Below are 27,590 nucleotides of genomic sequence, written 5' to 3' on the forward strand. Positions count from 1 at the left end.
AGATTATTGGCGAACCCCCACACCCTAGACGTCCATACAACTCACATATTTCAGAGATCACAGTCTGATCATTATATCTACCCTTAGGCCGGACATAAACGAGTCAAGAACTGAACGTTCTGTCGATCGAAAAGTGATGCATACGAACGTGACATCATTTGTTTTGTTTTTTTAAACAAAACCCAGCATATTGGATCAGGCATTTTAGATTGTGGCTTCAAAGTCAAGTCTCACAGCTGGCACACTAGTGATACAAAAAACTAACAACCAAGAATTTCCGTTCGGTTTTTGACTCATCTATAGCACGCTTTAGGTCCCACATCCAATATGTGTATTCAAAGTATTAATCAGATGTTAAAAGGGCTACAGGACTATCGGGTGTGATATTTAACATCAAAAACTTTATACACCAACTGTGTTGCGCTAATCAATAAATTATACAATTTAACCTAAAAAATACAAAACAAAAGAACACAAAAGTAATAGTGCAAAAGTCCACACTATGGGGGTTATTTACGAAAGGCAAATCCACTTTGCACTACAAGTGCACTTGAAAGTGCACTTGGAAGTGCAATCGCTGTAAATCCGAGAGGGACATGCAAGGAGTATAAAAAACAGCATATTAGCTTGCACATGATTGGATGATAAAATCAGCAGAGCTTCCCCTCATTTCAGATCTACCCCTCAGATTTACAGCGGCTGCACTTCCAAGTGGTAAGTGGATTTGCCTTTCGTAAATAACCCCCTATGTGTAGGTATTTGGATAATGGAAATGTTCCACCAAGAGTGCTGAAATGAGTGCCACAGCAAACTAAGAGACCTCCACCAGATGGTCAAAAATGCAGGATTACCAAAAATGTATGACCCCTAACAAAGTCATAAACAGCATATAGTACAAGAATCCACGTCAGCCTGGTCTCCCCCATTCCTCCACAGCTCCACAGGATTACACGGTGGCTCGATTGTTCATACAGCGCTTCCCTTTCCAGCCTCCAGCCACATATGCTCAAAGGGAGACAAAAAAGCAAACACTCCATATAGTGTAAAATCACCATAAAAAACTTTTATTTACAAGTATATATTTCACTTACTGTATAAGCATCACTGGGTAATTGCGCACTTCTATTGTCTATAGAACCTAGATTGCTTCAGTAAAGAGAGAAGGTTGGCAAAAACAATCCCTACTTGTATTTCTAGATCATTAGTATTGTTCCATCATAAAATAACTGTAAATAAATAATCTAATCAGTGCATACATATAATCTAATCATCTACTGCATACAAAAATCTCATTAAACATTGTAATTATATACAGTATGAACATTGGGACAGCTATGTTTGCGCATTACATATTCAAGCTCTGCTTCCTGCTTTGCAATGCTACACAAAGATAGACTTGCATTGAGAGAAGAATAAGTGAAACTCAATGAGTCACTTTTTTTAATACGATTACAAATACCAGCATGTAAAAATCTGAACTTTAGGGTGAATATTATTCATTGTAATAACTCTAAATACATCAGGTAAAATAAGTATTGAACATGTCACCATTTTCCTAGGTAAATATATTTCTAAAGGTGCTACTGACATGATATTTTCACCACATGTAAAACAAATAAGTTCAGAAACTAAGTTATGTGTAATAAAAATGAATGACACAGGGAAAAAGTATTGAACACATGCAGGGCCATCTTTAATATTGATTGGACCCTGGGCAAAAATTTTCTTGCCCCCCCCCATGCAATTTCGCTCTCCACCTGCTCTGAGACATACAATAAATAGCAACTGGACTCAAAATCAGTTTACTGTATCAGATCAGGGAGCAATTGCGATTGGTTGCCAGAGGTTACAGTATATCATTACAGCTTACTGACTGGTTGCTAGAGGTTACAGCACACATATGGCTCACTGATTAGTTGCTAGAGGTTACAACACATGATTTCTGCTTGTTGATTGGTTACTAGAGATTACTGTACAGTAATACTGCTCACTGATTGGTTGCTAGAGGTTACAGCACACCATCTCCTCACTGCCTGCACACTATGGACTGGGAGGTGAGGGGACCCATCAATAGACAGAAAACTCCAAGGGATCCTAGAACTCCGGGGATCAGTGGCAGTGCTGGGGGGGAAGGGAGTGTGAGATCAATGGCAATGCTAATTCTTTTTACTGACTACCAATATAAAGAGGAGTTTCAACACTGGCCACCAATGTAATAGGGGTTTACACTGACCACTAATGTAATAGAAGCATTAACAGTAACCACAAATGTAAGGAGGGATTTACACTGACCACTAATGTAAGGGGAGCATTCACACTGGCCACTAGTGTGAAAGAAAGAATTCTACACCAAGCCCCAATGTAATGAGAAGATTTACAGTGACCACCAATGTAACTGAGACGTGTAGCCTGCGTTCACATGTGTGTGCTGTGAACACATGCAAAATCACTGTCCTGACACCACAGAAATGTGCTGCCCTTTAGCAGATACACAGCAGTGCCTCTGCACCCCCAAACCTCCCCCATCCTCTCCACTCCCACCCTCCCCTTTAACTCTACCTGCCACCCACCTTCCTTACCTCCATACATCCACTCCTTGCTCACCTGTGCACCCCAAACTGTAATTCCTTCTCTGCCTACCCCTGCACACCCCACACTACCCCCCCCCCCCCCCCCCACCACCACCACCAATTTGCTTACCTTTGCAGAACAGGCTGATGGTAGGCTTAATGACCACAGTTGCAGGCAGGACTTTCAACCATGCCCCTCCCCAGTGGGCAGCATTCAGTATAGGTGATGGTGGGTTTGACCTCAGGGGGGCATGATATGCATAAGAATGTCACCTTTTTTTACATATCAATGCTGCCGAACGCTTCTATTTACATATAAATGCAGCCGCTATTTACATATGAATGCCGGTTATTTACATGTGAACACAGGGTCTGCAGGTGAGTCATCCGTACACAACAATAGGGCAGAGCTGGGCAGCATTAGTAGCAGCAGTTCACACTGAGATAACAGGACACAGCACAGGACTAAAACTTCAAGGGACAAGGGAATTTAAACCAGGATAGTTGGCAAGTATGAGGCAGCTGCTTTGGGCCCCACAACAATGCAGGGCCCAGGGCAGCTGCCCCTTTTGCCCTGCTTTAAAGACGGCCCTGAACACATGGAGAAAGGGAGGTGCAAAAAGGCATGGAAAGCCAAGAGACCAGCTGAAATCTATCAGTAATTAGAAAGCAATCCTGCCCCCTGTCAGTGGAAATTAATATCAGTTGGTTCAGTCTCAACTGATCATGGGGCTGTTTTTCAGCATAGGGTACTGGCAAACTTCATATCATTGAAGGATGAATGGAAAAATGTACCAAGATATTCTTAATAAGTGTGAGTGCAATGCATGTCAAGCAGAGCACTCCAGATGATCCAACATTGTAATGTGAGTGTAATGCTTGACAAGCAGAGAACTACATGCGATCCAACATTGTAGTGTGTAACACAAATACCGCGTACACACGATTAGAAATTCAGCCAGCAAAAGACAGATGAAAGCTTTTGGTCGTTAAATGCGACCATGTGTATGCTCCATCGGACTTTTGCTGGCGGAATTCCAGGCAGCAAAAGATTGAGAGCAGGTTCTCAACTTTTCGGCCAGAGAAAGTTCCTATCCGAAAATGCGATCGTCTGTGCAAATTCCGACACGCAAAATTCCTACACATGCTCGGAAACAATTCTACACATGCTCAGAAGCATTGAACTACATTTTTTTGGCCCGTCGTAGTGTTGTACGTCACCGCGTTCTTGACGGTCGAAAGTTCAGAGAACTTTTGTGTGACCGTGTGTATGCAAGGCAAGCTTGAGCGGAATTCCGTCGGAAAACCATCCAAGTTTGACATATGACAATGACATATTTAACATACTAATCATGGGCAAATTTTCAGTTTTGACTGGAATTCCATCTTAAAGTGGTTTTGATGTGGTCATTGTAGATGACAAATATACACTCACATTGGAACATGATAGCAAGTGAGTTCAGTTACAAATATAAAAATAATTAGAGGAGGCTAATCTCCACTCTTGGGGTGTTGATATGAAGAATCTTAGCCTTGCTACTAATAATTTTCACAGGTAATTACATTCAGAATTGTTCGTATGTTTTGCATTAATTGAGTCAATTCTTCACTCTGGTGATCTTCATCCGTCAGGTTGTTTTGTAAGAGAGTAAGGATGTGAAGAACCCATGCCTTGGGGTATCGCTTCCATTTGTAAGATTGAAGATTTCCAAAATTATCCTGCACAAAGGAGAAGAATTCTTCATCCTCTGTAAATTTCATGACAACGGTCAGGTTTTTCTTTGTGTTCATTAATTCTGCGATGTTCTTCATTCCATGTTCAGTGAACGCATTCATGCATAATCTAGAGACAAACACCAAAATATTAATAATATTCTAATATTGGGTTACTGCTATAAAAAGGGTTAGGTCACCTTTACTGACTGTTGCCACAAGACTCCCTCTGTATTACCATGTTCTCTGCAAGACAGAGAGGGGAGGGCAATGGAATGGAAGGAGCAGCTGAAAGAGTAAGCATTCTTTTCCAAAACAGTACTGCATGGTAATGTTTTGAGGACGCTGTATTGCACAGACAGGTTTGTGGTAAAAGTCAGTAAGGGTGAACTAACCCTTTCAGATATTTTTTAGCTCAGGATTTCTCAACAGATGCTAAGACAAAGGCACAACCCAATACAGATAGAATAAACAGCAATGAAATTAGAAAAGTACCTAAAAATTGATGGGTATTAAACTTGTCCCACTAGTTTGTTTTAATTTTTCAGTGGAATTGGTAGAATTCTATGGAGTTAGTGGTGTTTTATTTAAATTTAAATTTAAAAAATAAACATTTTATATATTGCAGCTTAAATCGGAGTTCCACCGAAAAAAAAAAAATCAAAGTCAGCAGCTACAAATACTGTAGCTGCTAATTTTTAAAATTATTATTATTATTATTATATAATATTTTATAGCGCCAACAGTTTGCGCAGGGCTTTACAACACGAGGGCAGACATTACACCTGCAATACAGATCAATACAGGAGGGATCAGGGGGCCTTGCTCATTAGAGCTTACAATCTAGAAGGGAGGGTCAATTGGAACAAAAGTTAATAACTGTGGGGAGTAAGCTTATGGAGAAAATGAAAATACAGTTGTTAGGTGTGGGTAGGCTTCTCTGAAGAGAAGGGTTTTCAGGGATCCTCTAAAAGCTAATAGAGTAGGAGATAATTGGACAGGTTGGGGTAAGGCATTCCATAGGATTGGAGAGGCTTTGGAAAAGTCCTGGAGGCGAGCATAGGAGGAGGTGACGAGGGAGCTAGAGAGCAGAAGGTCTTGAGAGGAATGAAGAGAACGAGTGGGTTGGTACAGTGGGAATGGAAAGTATTCAGACCCCCTTAAATTTTTCACTCTTTGTTATATTGCAGCCATTTGCTAAAATCATTTAAGTTCATTTTTTTCCTCATTAATGTACACATAGCACCCCATATTGACAGAAAAACACAGAATTGTTGACATTTTTGCAGATTTATTATAAAAGAAAAACTGAAATATCACATGGTCCTAAGTATTCAGACCCTTTGCTGTGACACTCATATTTAACTCAGGTGCTGTCCATTTCTTCTGATCATCCTTGAGATGGTTCTACACCTTCATTTGAGTCCAGCTGTGTTTGATTATACTGATTGGACTTGATTAGGAAAGCCACACACCTGTCTATGTAAGACCTTACAGCTCACAGTGCATGTCAGAGCAAATGAGAATCATGAGGTCTGAAACTGCAATATATTACATTTATTTTTTAGGGTTGGGATATTCTTTAGTAAAGGCCCCTTTCACACTTGTATGACCTGAAGGTAGCTCGACTTTGACACAACTTTGACATGACTTGAAGCAATGCCTGTGTAATCTTGAGGTCTATGGAGCTTAAGTCGCATCAAAGTCGGACCAAAGTAGTTCAGGGACTACTTTGAAGTCGCTGTGACTTGAAGTCGCACAGATATAAATGGTACTCATTAGAAATCATGGGGTACTTGTCATGTGACTTTGCAGTCCCAAGTCACAGGACAAGTCGCACAAGTGTGAAAGTGGCCTAAATGCGTTGTGTTTCTTACCTTAGATTATGCCTATAATAAGGCTTATCTGTAGATAAAGTGAATATCTCCTAAATGTGCACCATGTAGCAGCCGGTGATGTCCATTGAGAGAGCTGTGCCACGGCCATGACTCCCGTGCACATGCGCAGGAGTGACATCATCACAGATCGCTCATTCAAACGGTCAGAACCTGTGAAACCGGCAGGAAGACTGGATGAAGATAGAATAGCTGTCAGTGGTGACAGCACACCACTGGAGGGATCAATTTTTTAGGTAAGTCTGTCATATTATGCTAGTATGCTAGTAACACACCTCCTGTATTAGAGTGCCTCCAATCTGAATGAAGGAGCACAGGGACACCTTTGGCATTGTCAGTTTTGTGGGGGGAGTGCCATAATTGTGGTCTGGTCATTCAAATGTCTGGAAACCCGGAAGGAAGACCAGGTGATGGAAACAACGGGAGTGGTGTCAGCATGCCACTGGAGGGCTTCGTTTGTGAGATAAGTCTGTCATAATGTGCTAGCATGTGGGGCATACTAGCATATTATGGCATTAACCTGCAGAGGGACATTTTTTTTTCTTAAAGTGGTTGTAAACCTCAGAAATTAAATGTTTACAAAGTATATCCCTCTATATTGTGCACTTTTCTCAATTAAGAGCACTAAGTTTCAATTCTGTCTGCTCCCTCATTCCTCTGCTATCAGCTTGAATCACTTCTGACAAATTTTCCTGACACCAAGAAAAAATAGGTGACAGGGGAGGGACCTCCAGCTGATTGACATAGAGACTAGGGTGGTGACACGAACTTTATGGAAGGAGACCACCAGCCCACATCCCTATATTCATATACACTAGAAGATTTTTCCTCTTAAGTGGGATTTTAAAGGGCGGAGGTCTCAGAAAAGTATAACAGAAAATATAAAAAATATCAAAATTTTATTGTATCAAAGATGTAAAAGTATGACATATACTAAGGCACATAAGTAAAAACAAATATGGATGCCACAATTTACAAGTATTGATAATACAACCAGGATATACACGCCAAGTCGACAGAGCTACACATAACCCCACAGAGGCTGTATCAGCAAGGAGCTAATTGACAGTGCAGGCCCAACGCGTTTCGAGGTTGCTACCTCTTCTTCAGGTGCTGGAGGTGAGGTGTATATCTGTCATGCTATTACGAGATCGGCATCATATGGCATCCAGTTTAGGCGAGGGGGAGGGAGAGAGTGGTTAGCCACCGGGGTCCAGACCTGAGTGACAGCACCGCTGCCATGAAACCAAGACCGCCAGCAGATCAAGACCGGACACAAAGGGCGTCACGTCCGTCAGCTAAGTTGTAAGTTCTCTAGTCAGCTATTGTCGTATGGAGACTAGGGTTGTCTGTAAACTAACTCCTAGAGCAGGTATCCAGCACCTGACAACACCCCAGATATAGGGACTATAAAGGGTACTATTGGTGCGTAATGAAAGGTTGGTCCCTGTGCTGACTCGCATACAGGTGTTGTCTGTAGTGGCTGGTTGATCTTAAATACCACAATTCAGGAGAAATTAGCAGAGGAGCGCCTATGTTCAGCAGCTTAAACAAGTCAGAGCGGCTGCACCTTGGGTTCTGTGTCTTCCCAGTGTGTGGAAGCATTCTGAAGCACAAAAGTTCATGCATGCTCGGAATCAAGCAGAAGAGCCACACTGGCTATTGAACTTAATTTTTCTCGGCTTGTCGTATGTGTTGTACGTCACCGCGTTCTTGACGTTCGTAATTTCCGATAACATTTGTGTGTTCGTGTCTATGCAAGACAAGTTTGAGCCAACATCCGTAGGAAAAAAAATCCACAGTTTGGTTGTGGGAAATTCCGGTCGTCTGTACGCATTAAAATATGAGGGAGCAGACCTTCAAATCTTTACAGATCTATGCCAAACTTTGGATAGAAGAAGACGCTTAAAACCTCTATTGGAATAAATGCGAATAAAGAATATTAAATATAGTTGGGGCTTCATAGTCCAGAAGGAAGGAAGATCATTGAGACTAAGGTTCCCAGAAGACTTACACAAATTTTGTAATTGGACATTCAAGTCCCGGCCATCCCAGGATGGTCAGAAGAAGGAAAAACTACACAGAACGAAGATGAACAATGACAGAAATCGCAAAGAGTTGCAAGAAGAAGTTAGAATAAAAGATAACAAAGAGACTGCTTAGCAATAGGCCAAGGGAGACTGAGATAAGATAAAGAAGCCAAAGCTGAGCAGATTGGAGAGGGGAGAGAAAGGGTAGAGAGTTTCGGGGGGAGGGGAGGCGGGTGGACAGAGAATTGGAAAAGAAGTAAGTAAAGGTGAATTGGTAGAATTGTCGATGAAGGAGGTTGGAGAACTGTGACACTCGGGCTGCCTGCGCGCCCCCGGTCCGTCCGTCCCCCTTCAATGGATTGGGGGGGTCGGAGGGAGGGGCATGGTCCGAGCCTCACCCCAGGATAAGAGAATCATTGGGTGGTAATGGATTGTTGTTCCACCTATGATTCTGGGGCTAAAATGGGGCCATGGGGGGTAGGGAGGGTGGAGGGGGGGATGGGGGGAAGGGGGGGAGGCACCTCGCAGGAAAGAGCAGAAGCAATCCGTGGTAAAACTGGGACCCCCTACAGGTAATATCAACCTCTAGTGGACAATCCTCACTTTAACCAGAGTATTCCTAGATGACAAATAATAGAGACGAGGTGTCTAGAGAAGGGGGCGGGGAGTTTGGAGAATAAATGATAACAGTAATTTTGTTGACATATAACGTCCAAGGGTTAAATACACTGACAAAAAGACATAAAATCTTAGAAGAGATTAAACAATATAGAGACGCATATTTCCCAGGAAACAAACATGAAGCTATAGTCAAAACATTTTCCAACATGGTATTATGGGGACTCTACAATAAGAAGGGCAAAGGGCGTAGCAATCAGAGTAGCTAGAGGTGTTCGGTTCATATTGGAGGAAAGGATGATCCACCCCGAAGGACGATATCTCTAATGCCCCATACACACGGTCGGACATTGATCGGACATTCCGATAACAAAATCCTAGGATTTTTTCCGACGGATGTTGGCTCAAACTTGTCTTGCATACACACGGTCACACAAAGTTGTTGGAAAATCCGATCGCTCTGAACGTGGTGACGTAAAACATGTACGTTGGGACTATAAATGGAGCAGTAGCCAATAGCTTTCATCTCTTTATTTATTCTGAGCATGCATGGCACTTTGTGCGTCGGATTTATGTACACACGATCGGAAATTCCGACAACGGATTTTGTTGTCGGAAAATTTTATAGCCTGCTCTCAAACTTTGTGTGTCGGAAAATCCAATGGAAAATGTGTGATGGAGCCTACACACGGTCTGAATTTCCGACAACAAGGTCCTATCACACATTTTCCGTCAGAAAATCCGACCGTGTGTACGGGGCATTAGTTAGGGGTAGACTGTGCGAAATGGAATGCACATTGGCAAATATATATTTTGCCCCAATAGGAACCCAACAAATTACCTAAAGGAGGTCATGGGTAAATTAATGGATTTTAAAGCAGGAAAGGTGATAATGACCAGAGACCTGAACTTTTGAATGGAACCTTGATTAGATAGTACGTCCTGTGCACAGGGGACTAGGAATGCCCAATTGAAAATGATAAAGCAGAAACTACATCAGTGTCAAATGATGGATGTATGGAGAATGCAACATCTTAGAACACAAGATTATACATTTTACTCCCCTGTGCATGGGTCGTACTCTAGGATTGATTATATAATGGACGAACACAGGCTATTAGATCTGATAGTTGAAACAAATCTAGAAATAACAACATTGTCAGACCAGTGACGATGAAGATGAAGGTACCAGAAGCTCAAAGACGGCCCTACTCATGGAGATTAAATGAGGAATTAATGCAAGATAAGAAAGAGGAATAAATAATAAAAAAAAAAATAGAACAATATTTTATAATAAATGACACAAAGAAGATATTGGATGAAGCCTACATCAGGGGGATCCTGATTTCTATAGGAGCAAGGAAAAAAAAGGAAAGAATAAAAAATATGGAGAAATTAATAAAGGAAATATACGATTTAGAGCAAAGACACGAAAAATATAGAGGGCGAGATCAAGAGCTGTATCAGGCATTAGTACTAAAAAGAGATGAATTAAAGGACCTAATGGAACAAGAGACAAGAAGGGTATTTAGTAGAATTTCAAAAGAAAGATACCAGTGGGGAAATAAAGTGAGTAAACATCTAGCAAGAATGCTGAAGAAAAAAATCAGTAAATTACATAGAAAAAATCCAAAACAAAAAAGGGGAAATGGTATATGCGACAAAAGAAATAGCAAAAGTGTTCCAGAATTACTATGGGATGTTATACTCAGTAAACCAAAAGGGGCAACAGGAAACAGGAAAAATAGAAAAGATAAAAGAATACCTAAAAAAGCTAAATTAACCCAAATAATAGAGAGTAGAGTATCTTCCCTAGAGACACCTGTAGCAGAGGAGGAGATAAACATGGCGTTAAAAGAATCGGCCTCGGGAAAAAGCCCGGGTCTAGATGGGTTCACGACTTACTATCTAAAAAAATTCAAAGAAATCTTAACACCAAAACTATGCCTATATATGAATGGTTTGGGAACAAGGTATGAGATGACTAGGGAAGCCTTACTGGCCTCGATAACTATCATTTCGAAGGAGGGGAAAGATAGTACTTTATGTTCAAGTTACAGACCAATATCTCTGTTGAACGCAGATACAAAATTATTCGAGAAAGTTTTGGCCACAAGGATGAAAGACCTAATGACCGACCTGGTCCACGCTGACCAGGCGGGTTTTATCCCAGGAAGAGAAGGGAGAGACAACAGTGTGAGAACGTTGCTCTTACTTCAGAAAATCAGAAAGGGAACTACCCCAGGTCTACTTCTGTCGACAGACGCCAAAAAGGCATTCGACAGAGTAGACTGGGGCATTATGATGAATACGTTGGAAAATATGGAAATAGGCCCAAGGATGATTCGATTCAGTGGATCAAAGTACTATATAAACATCCTACAGCAACCATAAACATCAATGGAATTGCTTCCCTACCCAAATTACCAACATAGTAATACCCGAAGAGCCGTGGACGTGTCTGTTCCTCTGTTCCACGGGCTGGAAATTCCAATAAGGCAATATAGAAACTCAGTGATACCTCATATGATGAATGCTGCTAAAAGTTTGATACCTAGAAAGTGGCAAGAAATAGAAAGCCCCAAAATAAGGGATTGGATCAGTAGAGTGGAGGAGACATACAACATGGAATATTTGAGATACAGTGGGGAAAAAGATATGGAGGGATTTACAAATAAATGGAAAAATTGGAAGATGTTCAAGAAAACGCAGAGATATGTCAAGGCGACAAACTGCTAGGTGAGGGGCTACCGGGTGAAATGAAACAAAAAGAAAATGAGAGAAAAAAAAAGTTAAAGGAAGACGAGAGGGTAACGAGGTAGCGGGGTTGGGGGGGGGGGTTGAGAATGTATTTAAATAATATTCTTATTTTTTCTGAATGTTCTGAATGTTCTGAAAGGAAAATTCTGTATGTCGATATTTTGATTAAAAAATAAATAAATAAATAATAATAATTTTAAAAAAATATTAAACCAAATACTCACATGAGTTTTTTAAGAGTCTTGTTCTGTGCCAAGCTGGAAATCATATTTTCAGTTCCAGGATCTTGTATATAATTGTCACGTAAGTTTAATGTTTCCACTGATGTGTTCTTTTCAAAAGCCACCCAAATTTGCTGCACACCATTTGGACCAAGTTCGTTTTTCTGCTGCTCACCAAGTTGGTTTATTGGTAGACTGAAAGTCCAAAAGCAGATTTTGTAAGTTTTTTTTAATTAAATCTGTGGTTACAAAGAGGACAAACTGAATACATTGTCCCATGATTACTCATTTGTTTATGGATTTTTGCGCATAACAATTAGTCAGGAAAGTTTAAAAAATGAAAAAGAAAATATGTTAATAACATAATTACAGCTTATATATAGGTGTATGTGGCACTCACTCAATGAGCAATAACATCAAATGAATCTTCAATTAATCATAAAGTGCAAAATATAAAAGTGGCAGTGCTGTAAATAAACATCCAATAACGTAATCTTCACGCACCATAAAAGTGCCACAGTATTTAAAGTGAAAATGAAATATATAAATAAAGTGCTCAATCAGAAAAAGTTCATAAATGAAGGTGCTTGTGTGAACAAAGGTAGAATTCAATATATTCAGATCATATACAACTTCCACCATTCGTAATGCACCAGTGGTTTGCCCCAGCCTCTCGCCTCAGATAAAGACCCCTACAGGTCTAGTTAAGCTTGTATGTAATGTGTGACTCCACGATCCAAGCAATGAATTCCTACTCCTGGGACCTCCAATCAGACAGGTGAAAGATTTCCACGGATACCAGTGATATCTTAGACAGGTCCTCACTTCCCTCCATATAACATTCACATGCACACAATTACTGCTTAACCCCTTCCCTTTCAGGCCCTGCACTCGACTTTTAAACTTAAGTGGCCAGATTATTTTTGTAATTTTTCCATTTTTTTTTTTTATTTTTTCCTTACAGCTTTCAGATTTTGTAAAAGACTCTCTAAACCAGTGGTCATCAACCCTGTCCTCAGGGCCAGGTGTTATGTATTACCTTGGAGAGATGCAGACTAGAATACTGCAATCACTGAGCAGCAAATAATATCACCTGTGATGTATTTCAGTTATCTTGCAAACCTGGCCTGTTAGTGGGCCCTGAGGTCAGAGTTGATGACCACTGCTCTAAACCATATATTTTCTGAAAGCACATTACCAGTAGATGTAAAAAGAAGGTTCTACTGATTCTACTGATTTTTAACATTTTGCGCAAATGTTTATTTTTTTTAAATAACAGACATATTATACTTACCTCCTCTGTGCAGTTGGTTTTGCACAGAGCAGCCCGGATCAACTCTATATTTTTGCTACAAACACACTAAAATCATTATTAGCAGATACAAACACAGCAAATTTTACAAAATTCCTACTAAATATAAAAGGTTAACCAGTATTGATTGAAATAATGACAAATATTTGTCCATTTTAAATTGCGCCTTTTTGGGAAATGGTAAAAAGCTAACCTACGCAAAAATGAAAATAAACAAATGTCTCCAAAAATCTGGAGGTTTCATTTTTCTCCTACAGCTTTCGGAGTTTGTAAAAGACCCCCCAAACCATATATTTTCTGAAAGCACATGACCAGTAGAATAAAAAGAAGGTGCTAGTGATTTTTAAGGCCCAGCGATATTTGCGCAAATGTTTATCAAATTGATATTTTTGCTAAAAACACGCTAAAAGCTTACCCTGTATTGAGTTAATAAATAACAAATATTTGTCAATCTTAAATTGCACCTGTTTGTGAAATGATGAAAACTGAACGTATGCAAAAATGTAAATGACCAAATTTCTCTAAAAATCTGGAGGTTTTAATTTTTCACTTACAGCTTTCAGAGCTTTCTCTTCAGCCTGCACTGCACTGTAAATTAATGAATAGGAGTCTGCAAAGAGGCTCCTATTCATTCATAAAATGAAACCTAGTACATAGTGTTTACTATGTTTCATTCAAAAACTGAAACATAGTAAACACAGTATACTATGTGTCAGTGATTAATGAATACAGAAGCAATCTGTCCTGATCACTTACTGCATTCCTTAAGGAAAGGAAGGGGGCTGGTAAAACACATGTTTACCAGCCCCCTCCCTCTCTCTCCATCCTGACAGCAACCAGATAGCATCTGCAGCTGGCGGGAGGGGGAAGAGGGAGAGCTAGCCAGCAGCTGCAGGGAGGGGGGCTCGTCCATAAGTTAGGTGGGGGCACTGAAGGGGGAGTCGGAGCAGCAGGGGGGATCTATTTCAACAAGTAGATCCCTCATGTCTCATCTGCAGCACTGAAAGTCAATGGGAGGGCAGAAGAGGGAAGTTGACAGCTGCAGGGTAGCCACACAGGGGTTTGGGTTTTAAGATGGGGGATCAGTTCTGGAGGGGGGGGCAGGGCAGTGGGGGTAAAGTGGTAGGGTAAGGAATAATTAGAGTGGGGGTAGAGAGCATTTTAGATGTCAGGTGGAGCAGTGAGAGTGCAGAGATGCAGGGGCAGGGATGGGGGGGTCAAATTTTCAGTAAATAACTCTGACCAGGGGCTTATCAGCCACTGATCGGAGCTATCGTTTTGTTCAGCGGTGTCTGCTGAACAATTCTACTATAAGTGCATGGTCACTTAAAGCGGGGGTCCACCTATCTATCGTTTTTTTTTTTTTTTAGTTCATTCACAAACTTTTCTTCTCGGCATTACATACTCACATATTGTGTGTAATATGTTCGCCTGTGTCAGATTTCGTCGGAAAGAATAACTTATATTATTCACTGCAGGCAGTTTCCATCTTCATTGTGGGCATTTGAAGCCCACAAGCATTTATTTCCTGGATGCGGTGAATGCTGTGCTCCCAGCATTCACCGCTCATTCCCGCACATGCTCAGTGGCATCCTGGGAAGCCTGAGACTAGCTCCCAGGAGTCTGTGCGGAGTCTGGGAGAGGCTAGAAACACGCCTACTCCCACAGGAGGAGAACCAGGAAGTGCAAAGAAGAATAGAAAAATAAAAGGTAATTACGGCGATTTAAATTTTTTTAAACGGCATGTCAGCATCTAGGCAAGGAAGAGAATACATACAGATATTGTTCAAAATTTGGGTGGAACCCCGCTTTAAGTGACCATGAGCTTATAGTACAAGGCGGAATGCAGGTCCACATGACATATGGACCTGGCCAGTTGGAAGTAGTGCTGTAGGTCTGTATGCCTTACAGCTCTGGTAGAGAAAGGGTTAAAGTGATTGTAAAGTCTTGTTTTTAAAAAAAAAATAACAAACATGTTATACTTATGTAGCGCTGGTAGATTTCTAATCTACTGCTGATAGGTAAATCTAGTGGGTTGTTAGGTGAAGTTAGATTTGCCTCTGTTCCAGCTTGGCTGAGTTGCGTGTAGTTCCACACTGTGCCAGTGGGTGTTGTTGTCACCATGGACTGGTGTTGGAAAGGCAACGTGTTGAAGCGTATGAGAGCTCCTCTGTCCCGGAGACAACTCGGTGGAGGTGGTCCTCCGAGTTGCATTCTGGGAGAGGGTATTTATGGGACAGACGCCATGTTTAGGGGTTCGTTTTCAGCCACCTGCTGGCCCTCCTGGCCGACAGGTATGCGTTAGGAGTACTACCTCGTGGTCCTCCAATCCAGAGGCCCACGTCGCTGCAGCGTGTGGGTGGGCCCAGAAGCCTGTCTGGGGCCTACCACAGCGGCAGAGGAATGGTCCTGGGCTGTCTATCTTGTGTGAAGAAGCTGGACAACTGAGGAGATCCCAGGGGAGGACCCATCATGGAAGGATCACGCAGAGTGCTGGTCTGGAGAGGGGCCTGGTGACTCAGTTGGAGGACGTATCCTGAAGTAATCTTACTGCATAGTACTGCCGGGTTGGCTTAAAGGTTCAAGTGCTGTGTCTGATATTCACCATAAACCATTACATCCTGTGGCAGAGGATCGTACAGGTTTTGCTCTAAACAAGTCTGTGGCAGAGACTTTTGTTCGTGCTACGTACTGGCTGCTAGGCGAGTGAGAGAAACCTATCCAGACAGGCAAAGATTGAATCCAACAAGGGGAGTATATTTAGTTACAAGCGTTCAATTCCTAAGGATGTACCAAAGAATACTAAGAAAAGGTATTTGAGCTTCCCTGCAACTTTCCTTCTACCTCTTTCCTGCTACTTCCTTTATTACCTGTTCATTAAAGCATTGGAAAAGATACTCAAGTGTCTGGTGCCTACATTGTCCAGAGGTAAACTCAACGGGACCCTAGACCCGGTGCCGGTGAAATAGAGGTGGCGAAAGTGAAGGCGACAGCCCGTTTTAAACCAGCAGCTCCACCGTGAGTTATTGCTACACTTACCTCCTCTATGCAGTTGATTTTGCAATGAGCAGCCCGGATCCTCCTCTTCTTGGGTCCCTCTTTGCTTCTCTTGGCCCCTCCCTCCTATTGAGTGCCCCAGTCAGCAGCTTCCTATGGGGGCACTGGAGTAGAGTCACAGCTCCGTGTGTCCATTCGGACACAGAGCCCCGACCTGGCCCTGCCCCCTCTCTCCTCTGATTGGCTGACTGACTTTGATTGACAGCCACAGGAGCCAGGAACGCCGCTGCTGTGTCTCAGACAATCAACAGGAGTGTCTTGGACGGCTTAGACATTTGTGGATATCGCTGGAGAGAGATGGGACTCAGGTAAGTAATAAGGGGGGTGCTGGGGTTGCTGCTACACACAAAAGGTGTGCATTAAGATAAAAAACCTTTAACTCCTTTAAAGGGTAACTCCACTTTCATGAAAAAAAAATATAGCAAATAAAAAAATGCTCATATAGCATATACAATTGCTACACAAGCCATTTTGTAATTTATGCTGCTTTCAAACTGCCATGGTACAGTTTAGCTAAAGTGCTGCTGCAGCGCAGTGTACCCGCAGTTTTCATGCAGGTTACCCACAGTTTCCCTTAGACTTTTTATTACATCCTGCAATTTTGGTGCATTTTCCGAAACCACACCAAAGATGCAGCATGCAGGACTTTTGGGGAAAGCGGTCTTAATATTATTAAAAATTACCTTTCCTTTTAAAACTGCAACTGTTGCGGGAATTACTTCCCCTTTTGTTTTCGGCAGGCGTAGCATCCGCTGAGCACAAGCCATTCAAGCGAATGCATGCAATGCACATGGTTGTGGAGCACTACTGCAGCGTTCAAGGAGTTAAAGCAGACCATAAGGACATGAAATAACGCCTCCTCAATGCCTGTAAAATTCTCCTTGAAGAGCAATCTGAACACGGATTGCTCTTCGGAGACCAAAGCAAATGTGAACGGGCCCTAATTTTCATGTAAATCACGACCTCTGTGTTCACATGAGAATAAACTATAAATAAATAAGCTTAAGGTAGTACAAAAATCAAAACTTAAAAAAAAAAATTGGATAGAGTAAGGGAGGGTTACAACCACTGTCAGGTTTGCCCTCTGTTCCATTGTGGAAATTTCCCTTCACATTCTGTCCAATAGCTAAAACAGAAAGTGAGAGGAAATCCCTCCAAAGTGAGGGTCATCAGAACTAGCTTCCCATTGGAAGCTATTCCCTCTATTAGGATGGAGATGTCAACTCAAAATTTGGGATTTTCTTTTACTGTCACTTTCAAAGATATTGGTAAACAGGACTAATAGACACGGTGAATCTCCCTAATGGGGGCACAGCCAGCAATAAAAACTGGACTGATGTTCTAGTCCCTCTACACTCTATCCAAAATGATTTAAAAATTTAGTTTAGTTTACTTTAAGGCCCCTTTTGCATGGGTGATCCAATCAGGTCTGCTTGTCAGATCACCACTAAGGAACAAGGATTTTATATATAGAACTTGCATTTGTTTCTCCTGTTATATTATAAGTTGCTACAAGGATAATTGAAAAAGGTATCAATAAACATATTAGAAAACAACTTGAAATGTCAATAAACTTTGATTATTACATTATTAATAGATGAGGGAAAAGTGTTACTTACAAAAGTTCTTTTATGGCACATTCTGGATGTTCGAGAATATTCCTTATGGCTTTTCCCGATTTTGAAGTAAGCATATTTGAGGTTAGACTAAGATAACCAAAAAAGGCCATTTAAATTTTTTAAAATAGAATAAAGGCATAAATACACAATCACTCAGCATTTTTTATATAGAACAAAAGGTGAGATGGGCTTAAAAGTAAACAGACTCCAAAAGTGTTCCAGCTTATAGTGTTACAGCACATTTAAACAATATCATTTTCAAGGTACAGACTCTGCCATACTATAGGACAGAACAGTAACTGGAGGAGTAATCTGTAAAAGCCAGGAAAAACTTCCAGAGCTGGAGGGTGGGAGATAGGAGGGGCTGCCATGCATATTTATGAGGGCCTCGGCCAATCCCCAGCAAAGGGCTGGCAGAGGGCAGATTCACCTCATAAATAGACATGGGCCATGCCAGCAGGGGCAGTCAGGTGGAAGATGGAGATGGAGTGCTGAGGAGGCTGTTGGCGGCCCTAGAAGGTGCACCGTAGTCTTGGGGGGGGGTGCCTGGGGCTTGGGGCTGGAAGGACCCTACCAAAACCCATGGAGGGAGCTCTTCCTGGAGGCACGGGAGCAAGGAGAGGACAGCGGGAGCAGGGCAGCACATCTAGGAGATCTCCTGAGAATCACCCAGGTGAGTGTCAGTCTGGATGACTGTGATAAGAAATTAGGATGGAGGGCTAGTGAAAGGGGCATCTGCAGCCAGGCGAGTTGGTAGTGCCTCAAGAGGTGGTGCTGGGATCAGTAGCCACAGGAGTAATGCAAGCTGGACACCGAAATTCTGCTACACACCAAAGGGCTTTGGGTTCCTGCCTGTAGTGGGCCATTGCTTCCATCTGACTAAGTGACTGTCAGGTATTCACGGTGTACCAGCTGAGTTCTGCAAACAAGTGTGAACTGGAGGAAGAAGAGTAGCTGTATATAGAGACAGTATATAGGAAGAATTGTCCCTGAAGTTATAACTGAAGTCAAATGGGCATCCCATAACCTCCCATCCCTATCCAAGTTGTTACCCTCAATAAATAGAAAAAAAATAAAATAAAGTCACAAACTCTTCTCTGATTCAAGAGTGCCTGCGAAAATTCGGTGTGGGGGATCCTAGTTTGTTGCGGCTCCTTAGGGGGTGCACTACACTTCATAAGTTTGTTTTTGACTAAAGGGAGGGATTATAATGTTTTCAGTATGACAAGATAGTGTCAACCAAGGCAGAATAGTGTTTAATGAGGCAGATTTAGTATAGGATTGCAGCTTTAACCGTTTTCCGGCCGCTGGCCGTCAAATGATATCATATGACGGCCTCCCAGAACGACTGCTCTCATGCGTCCGTGGGGGCGCGCATCATGGCGATTGGTGGCGCGGTGTGTCAGTCAGACACACCGCTACACTGATCTCGGTAAAGAGCTTCTGACAGAGGCTCTTTACCACGTGATCAGCTGTGTCCAATCACGGCTGATCACGATGTAAACAGGAGTGGCTGTTGATCGGCTTTTCCTCACTCGCGTCTGACAGATGCAAGTGGAGGAGAGCCGATCGGCTGCTCTCCTGACAGGGGGGATCTGTGCTGATTGTTTATCAGCTCAGCCACCCCTCGGATGCCCACCCAGGACTACCAGGATGCCGCTAGGACCACCAGGGGTTGGCACTACCCTGAACCATCAGGTATGCCACCCTAGACCACCAGGGAAATGCCAATCAGTGCCTAGGCAGCTGCCAATCAGTGCCCATCCCCAATGCCTGCCAGTGCCATCAGTGATGCCTATCAATGCCATCTATCAGTGCTGCATATCAGTGCCACGTAGCAGTGCCCAGCAGTGCCGCCTATCAGTGCCCATCAGTGCACAGCAGTGCCGCCTATCAGTGCCACCCATAAGTACCCATCAGTGTAGCCTTTCTGTGCCCATTAGTGTAACCTATCAGTGCCCACCAGTGCCACCCATGAGTGCCCACCAGTGCCACCCATGAGTGCCGCCTATCAATGCCCATCAGTGCTCCATATCAGTTCCACCCATCAGTGCCGCCTACCAGTGCCCATCAGTGCCGCCTATCAGTGCCCATCGTCAGCGCCCATCAGTGCCACCTCATCGGTGCCTACTTATCAGTGCCCGCCAGTGCCACCTTATCAGTGCCCATCAGTGAAGGAGAAAACTTACTTTTTTACAAAATTTTATAACAGAAACAAAAGAAATATTTTTTTTCAAAATTTTAGGTCTTTTTTTTATTTGTTTAGCAAAAAATAAAAAGCGCAGGGGTGATCAAATGCCACCAAAAGAAAGCTCTATTTGTGGGAACAAAATGATAAAAATTCTGTTTGGGTACAGTTTAGCATGACTGTGCAATTGTCATTTAAACAGCAACAGTGCTGCAAGCTGAAAATTGGCTTTTGCAGGAAGGGGGTGTAAGTGCCTGGTATTGAGGTAGTTAAAGTGTATTTCCACTTTTGCAGTAAAATTTAAAGAAAACAGCACTCTATGTTTATTATGTGTTCCCATTCACACAGCATGCCTACAATTTTTTTCTGCATTTTTTTTTACCTTTCTCATTTAGCTGTCATGGCTGACTGCAAGGTTTTTTGAACAATGTCAGGATGAGCCTGTCCCTGTAACATACAGTGGGGCAAAAAAGTATTTAGTCAGCCACCAATTGTGCAAGTTCTCCCATTTAAAACAATGAGAGAGGCCTGTAATTGTCATCATAGGTATACCTCAACTATGAGAGACAAAATGTGGAAACAAATCCAGACAATCACATTGTCTGATTTTTGAAAGAATTTATTTTCAAATTATGGTGGAAAATAAGTATTTGGTCACCTACAAACAAGCAAGATTTCTGGCTCTCACAGACCGGTATCTTCTCCTTTAAGAAGCTCCTCTGTCCTCCACTCATTACATGTATTAATAGCACCTGTTTGAACTTATTATCGGTATAAAAGACACCTGTCCACAACCTCGAACAGTCACACTCCAAACTCCACTATGGTGAAGACCAAAGAGCTGTCGAAGGACACCAGAAACAACATTGTAGACCTGCACCAGGCTGGGAAGACTGAATCTGCAATAGGCAAGCAGCTTGGTGTGAAGAAATCAACTGTTGGAGCAATAATTAGAAAATGGAAGACATACAAGACCACTGATAATCTCCCTCGATCTGGGGCTCCATGCAGGATCTCACCCTGTGGGGTCAAAATGATCACAAGAACGGTGAGCAAAAATTCCAGAACCACACGGGGGGAATGACCTGCAGAGAGCTGGGACCAACGTAACAAAGGCTACCATCAGTAACACACTACGCCGCCAGGGACTCAGATCCTGCAGTGCCAGACGTGTCCCCCTGCTTAAGCCAGTACATGTCTAGGCTCGTCTGAGGTTTGCTAGAGAGCATTTGGATGATCCAGAAGAGGATTGGGAGAATGTCATATGGTCAGATGAAACCAAAGTAGAACTGTTTGGTAGAAACACAACTCATCGTGTTTGGAGGAGAGAGAATGCTGAGTTGCAACCAAAGAACACCATACCTACTGTGACGCATGGGGGTGGCAACATCATGCTTTGGGGCTGTTTCTCTGCAAAGGGAACAGGACGACTTATCCATGTACATGAAAGAATGAATGGGGCCATGTATCGTGAGATTTTGAGTGCAAACTTCCTCCCATCAGCAAGGGCATTGAAGATGAAACGTGGCTGGGTCTTTCAGCATGACATTGATCCCAAACACACCGTCCGAGCAACGAAGGAGTGGCTTCGTAAGAAGCATTTCAAGGTCCTGGAGTGGCCTAGCCAGTCTCCAGATCTCAACCCCATAGAAAACCTTTGGAAGGAGTTGAAAGTCCGTGTTGCCCAGCGACAGCCCCAAAACATCACAGCTCTAGAAGAGATCTGCATGGAGGAATGGGCCAACATACCAGCAACAGTGTGTGACAACCTTGTGAAGACTTACAGAAAACGTTTGACCTCTGTCATTGCCAACAAAGGATATATAACAAAGTATTGAGATGAACTTTTGGATATTGACCAAATACTTATTTTCCACCATAATTTGCAAATAAATTCTTTCAAAAATCAGACAATGTGATTGTCTGGATTTGTTTCCACATTTTGTCTCTCATAATTGAGGTATACCTATGATGACAATTACAGGCCTCATTCATCTTTTTAAGTGGGAGAACTTGCACAATTGGTGGCTGACTAAATACTTTTTTGCCCCACTGTACAATGCAATAAGTCCAGCCTCCACACTTTTAACCCCTTGTTAGGACAGACAGTGTTCAAATCTAGTTACAATTCACAATAAAGATCTGCCTGCACAGTAAATATAGTGTTAATTGTGGCAAACACAACTGCCTACCCCCCTCCTCATAAGCAAAGAGATGTAACTAGGATTTTTCCTTGCTGGAGGGTCCAGGTGGAGGGCAAGTGGAAATACACTTTAAGTATATCTCCAGGCAAAAAGCAAAAATCATATAGTTGTAATACATGTGTTAAATGTTTTTTTTTTACTTCTGTTCAGCCACTTTTAAGATTCTCATGCCTTTTCCAGCTTCAGTATAGCAGCTTCTTCTCTTTTTAAAACCTGATGACTGGACATTTAACCAGTTCTGGACCTTGGGTGTACCTGGAATGCCCTGATATTTCACTACTTCACCAGCAGCCAGGTGACCCAAGTAGCAGTATAGCTGGACCATACAGAATGGTAGCAGCAAGATCTTCCTGGCTGTGCAATGTGGCAGATGGGTATACATAACTAGACTGATCAAATTGACTAAAACATTAAACATATATTTTTTTTATCCGTTCATTTAACTTTTCAGGAGTTCTGTTATAATCTTCCCTTCACTTCCCCCGGCCAGCATTGGGCGCCTCCGACCAACTATTTCTCTTTCCTATGGGGTTCCTACATCTTTTTTTCACTTTTTGGGCGTATATGCCATACTGCACTACTGTTAAGAAGTTTGCTTGTCTAGATCTTATGTTGCTGTTCATGTGGATCCTAGCTGGACCTCTTTACTCATTTGTTTACACCTGTTAGGTTTAGCCTTTGTTGTTGCTTCCTATTTTCTTGCCTCTATATAAGGCTTTGTATTTATCGCTACAATTAATTTAAGCCCCTGCGTGAGCAGATTTGATGTGCCTATTTATGTTAATTGAATAAAAATTATTGAACCAGAAGTAATTCTACACCAGTATAAAATATGGCTTGGCCCACTTTTCACAATTGTGTCTGTAAAAAGTGTTGCAATTGCATGATAAAACCATCACAGATGCTTACAAACTTTTTACAGTCAGGTGGCAGGACTGTAGGCAGGGATCACAAATAAGAATCAAGTTTTATTGTAAATGACATCCAGTTACAATTGCAAGGCAAGTTTGAATCTGCTGGACAATTGATGATAACTTGTTTGAATGAAAGTTAACTCTCAAATGCCCTCTTTCAAAGTCCCTCTGCACTGGAGTCTAGCCCAAACTAGTACTAACTAATAATAAACATAATACAATATAAAAATTTAGCTTACTTTACATTTTGATGATTTGTAATCCATATACTTACAGGACCTGGGTTGAATTCCTGATGATGTCCTCTAAACGCTGAAGGTTTTCATCTCGGAGGTCACACAAGGATAAGTTAAGTTTCTCTAACCTGCACTTCTCCAAACTGTATTGTATTGCTCTAATATCCAGAGCATTTAGTGGTGTATCAAATAAATCCACAATTGTAAACATGTTGGAAAGATGTTGAGTAACTGAATCATTGTGTATTTCAGAAATACAATGGAAAAGTTTTAGCAGCTCTGCCCCAGTAGGCTCTTTTCTAAGCCAGTTTTCAAAATAAGTTTGTAAAATAAGTACTTCATAGCCATTTAATTCTCTTTTTTCCTTAGTGAGGCTGTCAATGTCTTTGTAATTCATAAAACCCATGAAAAAACTGATGAAGTTGTGAAATTCAGCACTGTGTTTTGAAGGAATGATCTGCAAAACAGAGATGGTACTTTGTTCACTAGGAAGAGTTCCTGAGACCCAAAAATCTAAGCAATCCACACATTCCTTTGCCCCTCCAGTGTTATGGACTTCCCAAACACAATGTAATGCAGCAAACATATCCCTGATGCTAGCATGCCTATACTGAAGAACATCACCGATAGGTAACCTCTTGAAAAAAAACACACATAATTCCTGCAGTAGTTGTTGGGTATGCACACAGGACACACACAGATGCTGGACCCAAATTTCTTCTCTGCCATTAACAAGGTTGTTATAGGACAGGAAAGCTACTTTCTTAACAACGTCTCTTAATCTGTCAGGAACATTTAGTCCTGGGGCACAACATGGCTCCTCAAGGTGACATGACAGGACCTTTTGTAGGCATAGCTTAAGAAGTGACACCATCATCTCACTGCGAGTGCTCAATTTTTCTTTATAATATGATAAACCACGGTTTTTTGACAGTTCACACAATGCACCGCTGAGAAGAGGGATGGAAGCCAGACTGGACAAGTTGTGTTCTTCTATAAACTGGCAAATAAGTTGGGAGATATCATCCCCTGAACAAGATTTCTGGCAAAATTCTTTGATTTCTTCATCTGAAAATTCTTTTATTATAAATGTTCTTTCAAAATACTCCTTTATGATGGGCAGATTTACACTAGTTAAGCGTGAAGTGACCAAGATATCTGTGTTAGGTAGAAGAACTTTGGATAAAATACTCAAAATTAGATCTTCTATTGGAAGTTGAGAGTCAATGTTGATGCTGGCCCCAGGGAACATAGTTTCTTCTTTTATTTTAAATTCATCCATTCCATCAAATATAATAAGAAGCCTCCCTGGTTCAAAAAGTTGTTGTAGAACAGGCATCACCTCTTTACATTTATAAATCAGAAGCTGTCGCAGGCTTATTGGCGTTGTGATTGACTTGAGCTCAGCAAAAGTGAAATAGATCACACAATCATAGATAATTTCCTGGTGCCTCAGAGCCCATTTTTTCTGAAGACCTTCAGAGAAGCTGCTCTTCCCTATTCCTGCTTCTCCTGCCAGGAGCATTCTCCTGGAGTTGAGTTTCTTGGAGTCCTTGGTGAACAACTGTTCAGATGATATTGCGTCGGATTCCTTAGCATTTGTTATTGTACATTTTGGTGTTAGGTGCTGTGTCCTCCATTCTGGAATCAAAAGGGTTCTGCGTATACAACTGCTTAGTGGTTCAGAAGACAAGTATAATTCCTTCATTCTTTGTCTGTAATGCTCAATAAAATCTGTAAAAAAAAAAAAACACAGTCAATCAGTAATAGCCAGAAAACTTGGGATTTTGTTTATTCTGAAGGCCAGTTTAATAATGGTCAAGAGCACCAATGCCAGAAAAGAACCTTATTTTATCTTTTGCTCAACTCACAATAATACTTTATTCAGTCGTGGAGCCAGGTATCATTTACATATCTAGGCAAAAACCTATTTGCTTTGAAGTAGTCAATAGCTGCATGTACATATTTCACCCCCAGCATCCCCTTCGGCTAGTGTCATATGGCACAGCCAAACATATAATGTCACATTATTTAATTAATTGGCTATGCACATTGCTGTATAAAAATATTTATTAAAACAATATTCAATTATTAAATGATTTGCATTTACCTACTAGTGAAAGGCATATTCCACTATTTTGAGGTTAAGTCTCTGCAGATGGATAAGTAGATATGACAGGCAATATACATGTGTCTGCTAAGTCATGCTTCCACCTGATGTGGCATGTAAAGTTTTATGTACAGATGCCATTAATGGCTACTTATTTAATATGTTTGACTTGAAAGTCAACTGAAATGTATGTGAATGGTCTCAAATAGGCGCTCAATCTACACAATCCATTCCAAGTCTTTGCTACTAGAAGATATTACTTGTTGGCAGTCACCTCGCAGCTCACTGTAATCAGTGTGCTCCTAAGTCAGTAACCAGTTAAGCTGAAGAGATCTAATTGCCTAGGTAACTATAGACTTAAAGTGGTTAAAAACCCTTACATAAACCCAGGGACGTGACTAGACTCAGGTTACACACAGATATGAAACAAGTCCTGTTACATAAGTTGTATCTGTTTATCTGCAGTCATCTTTCCTGTACAGCGTTCTAAAACACACATTTTACACATGATTTCTCAGCTCTGAAAAGCAGGGGGTGGGGGATCTGAAGTCTCACACTGCAGAAGTCAGCGTGGAGAGCTCTTGAGCCTTGACAAAGCCCCCCCCCCCCCCCCGTCCCCCTCCGCACAGTATACAGGGAACGTGCACAGCTGTGTGCTGGAGTTCTCCACCCCCGTTACTAATTATCTAGTGGAGTCAGGAAAAGCTGTCAGAAGCAACTCATGCATACAACAGAGGAATGAGGCAGCAGAAAGAAATCACACTCAGTGCTTTTCACAGAGACAAGTATGCAGTATAGAAGGGTGTGCTTTGTTCATATTTCATGTCTGAGGTTTACAACCACTTTAAAGTAAACTTGTTACAGACTTTGGGATTTCAAGATTTGCAGCTAATGCAAAATTTTAGTCCTATAGCTTTACTTGCCCAACCACTCCACACCTTCTAAAAGCCCCTGTTTGTCTTTAATAACTTTGTAGGTGGACTCAGTGACCAACAGAAAGGAATCCAAGGAGGTAGGCAAAGGTGAAATTTGCCTATATCTCTATTGTCTGGCTTGTAACATATGGTTATCATTCAAAATAACTTCTGCAGTTTTCAAGAAAAGTTATCTCTGCTCAAAGCTTATTTAATATATTGGATTGCACATGACTGTAGCATGTTTGCTTAAAGTAGAAGTCCACCCTAACACTAAAATCCCTGCATCTACAGACATCCACCATCTAACGCTAACCTATCTAACCCTGTAAAGAAGAAATCAGTATACATACCTTCTTTTAAGCCAAGCTGACCCGATCCCACACTAAGCTGTCAGCTGCGGCTTCGCTGTGGAGGTGCAGAGGACACAGCCGACAACCAAAGCCCCATAGTAAGTCTATGGGTGACATCACTCCCCATTCATTTCACAGCCGTTGTCAGTTGTGTCCTCTGCAGAGCTTCCGCCGCTGGAGACCGGATCGGATCGGCTTCAAAGAAGGTATGTATACTGATTTCTACTTTACAGGGCTAGATAGGTTAGTGTTAGATCGTTGATGTGTGTAAATGCAGGGATTTTAGTGTTAAGGTGGACTTACACTTTAAATCTATTAACACCAGTGTGCTGCCAAAGCATGTAACGCACTTTGGTGTACTGTGCTGTCAATGAATTCAGAATGAAATCTCAGTGCATTCAAATGAACAACATATAGTAGGTGTGGTGTAGGCATAGGTGTTTAAGTGTGATGCAGCAAGCATTACCATGTGTGCATTAAGGACACAGCAGTAGACCAGGTTGGCGTGTATATGTTGTTCTTCAGCTGCTCTTTCACTGCATTTGTTGTTGTCAAATGTAGGAATCAAGCTACTGATTTTAAAATGCCCAATGTGCACACTTAGCAATACTCGGCTTTCTTTTTCCTAATAATTCCTAACAGCTAGGTATAAATCACATAGTCAGAGGTACATGTGTAGAAATGTGTAAAGACTAAAATAAAATACAATATTCTTACCAAATAGCGATCCTGTGGGCAGTAAAGGCTCAACATCTGTGAAAAGAAAGCATTTTCTGTATGTAAAATATGTTCATATGTTGGTAAATTCTTTTTCAAGTGAAAAGTTAAAGACAACCAATATTGGAAAATAGTGGACCTTGCCATTTACTGATATGT

General features: G+C 41.6%; 1 protein-coding gene across 1 annotated transcript in view; it reads right to left on the reverse strand.

Moving 5' to 3' along the window:
- Positions 1–2,708: 2,708 nt before the first annotated feature.
- LOC141134479 (NACHT, LRR and PYD domains-containing protein 1 homolog) overlaps positions 2,709–27,590 on the reverse strand; it is an 86,860-nt gene continuing 61,978 nt past the window's right edge. Inside the window, exons 5-9 of the mRNA XM_073624003.1 lie at positions 27,432–27,467; positions 23,376–25,071; positions 17,796–17,882; positions 11,811–12,002; positions 2,709–4,413 (exon numbers count right to left, since the gene is read on the reverse strand). Of these exons, the coding sequence (XP_073480104.1) occupies positions 4,110–4,413; positions 11,811–12,002; positions 17,796–17,882; positions 23,376–25,071; positions 27,432–27,467 (2,315 nt within the window). The 3' untranslated portion in view covers positions 2,709–4,109. The remainder of the gene's footprint in view (positions 4,414–11,810; positions 12,003–17,795; positions 17,883–23,375; positions 25,072–27,431; positions 27,468–27,590) is intronic.

The sequence above is a fragment of the Aquarana catesbeiana genome, linkage group LG03, assembly GCF_042186555.1.
Source record: "Aquarana catesbeiana isolate 2022-GZ linkage group LG03, ASM4218655v1, whole genome shotgun sequence".
Taxonomy (NCBI): domain Eukaryota; kingdom Metazoa; phylum Chordata; class Amphibia; order Anura; family Ranidae; genus Aquarana; species Aquarana catesbeiana.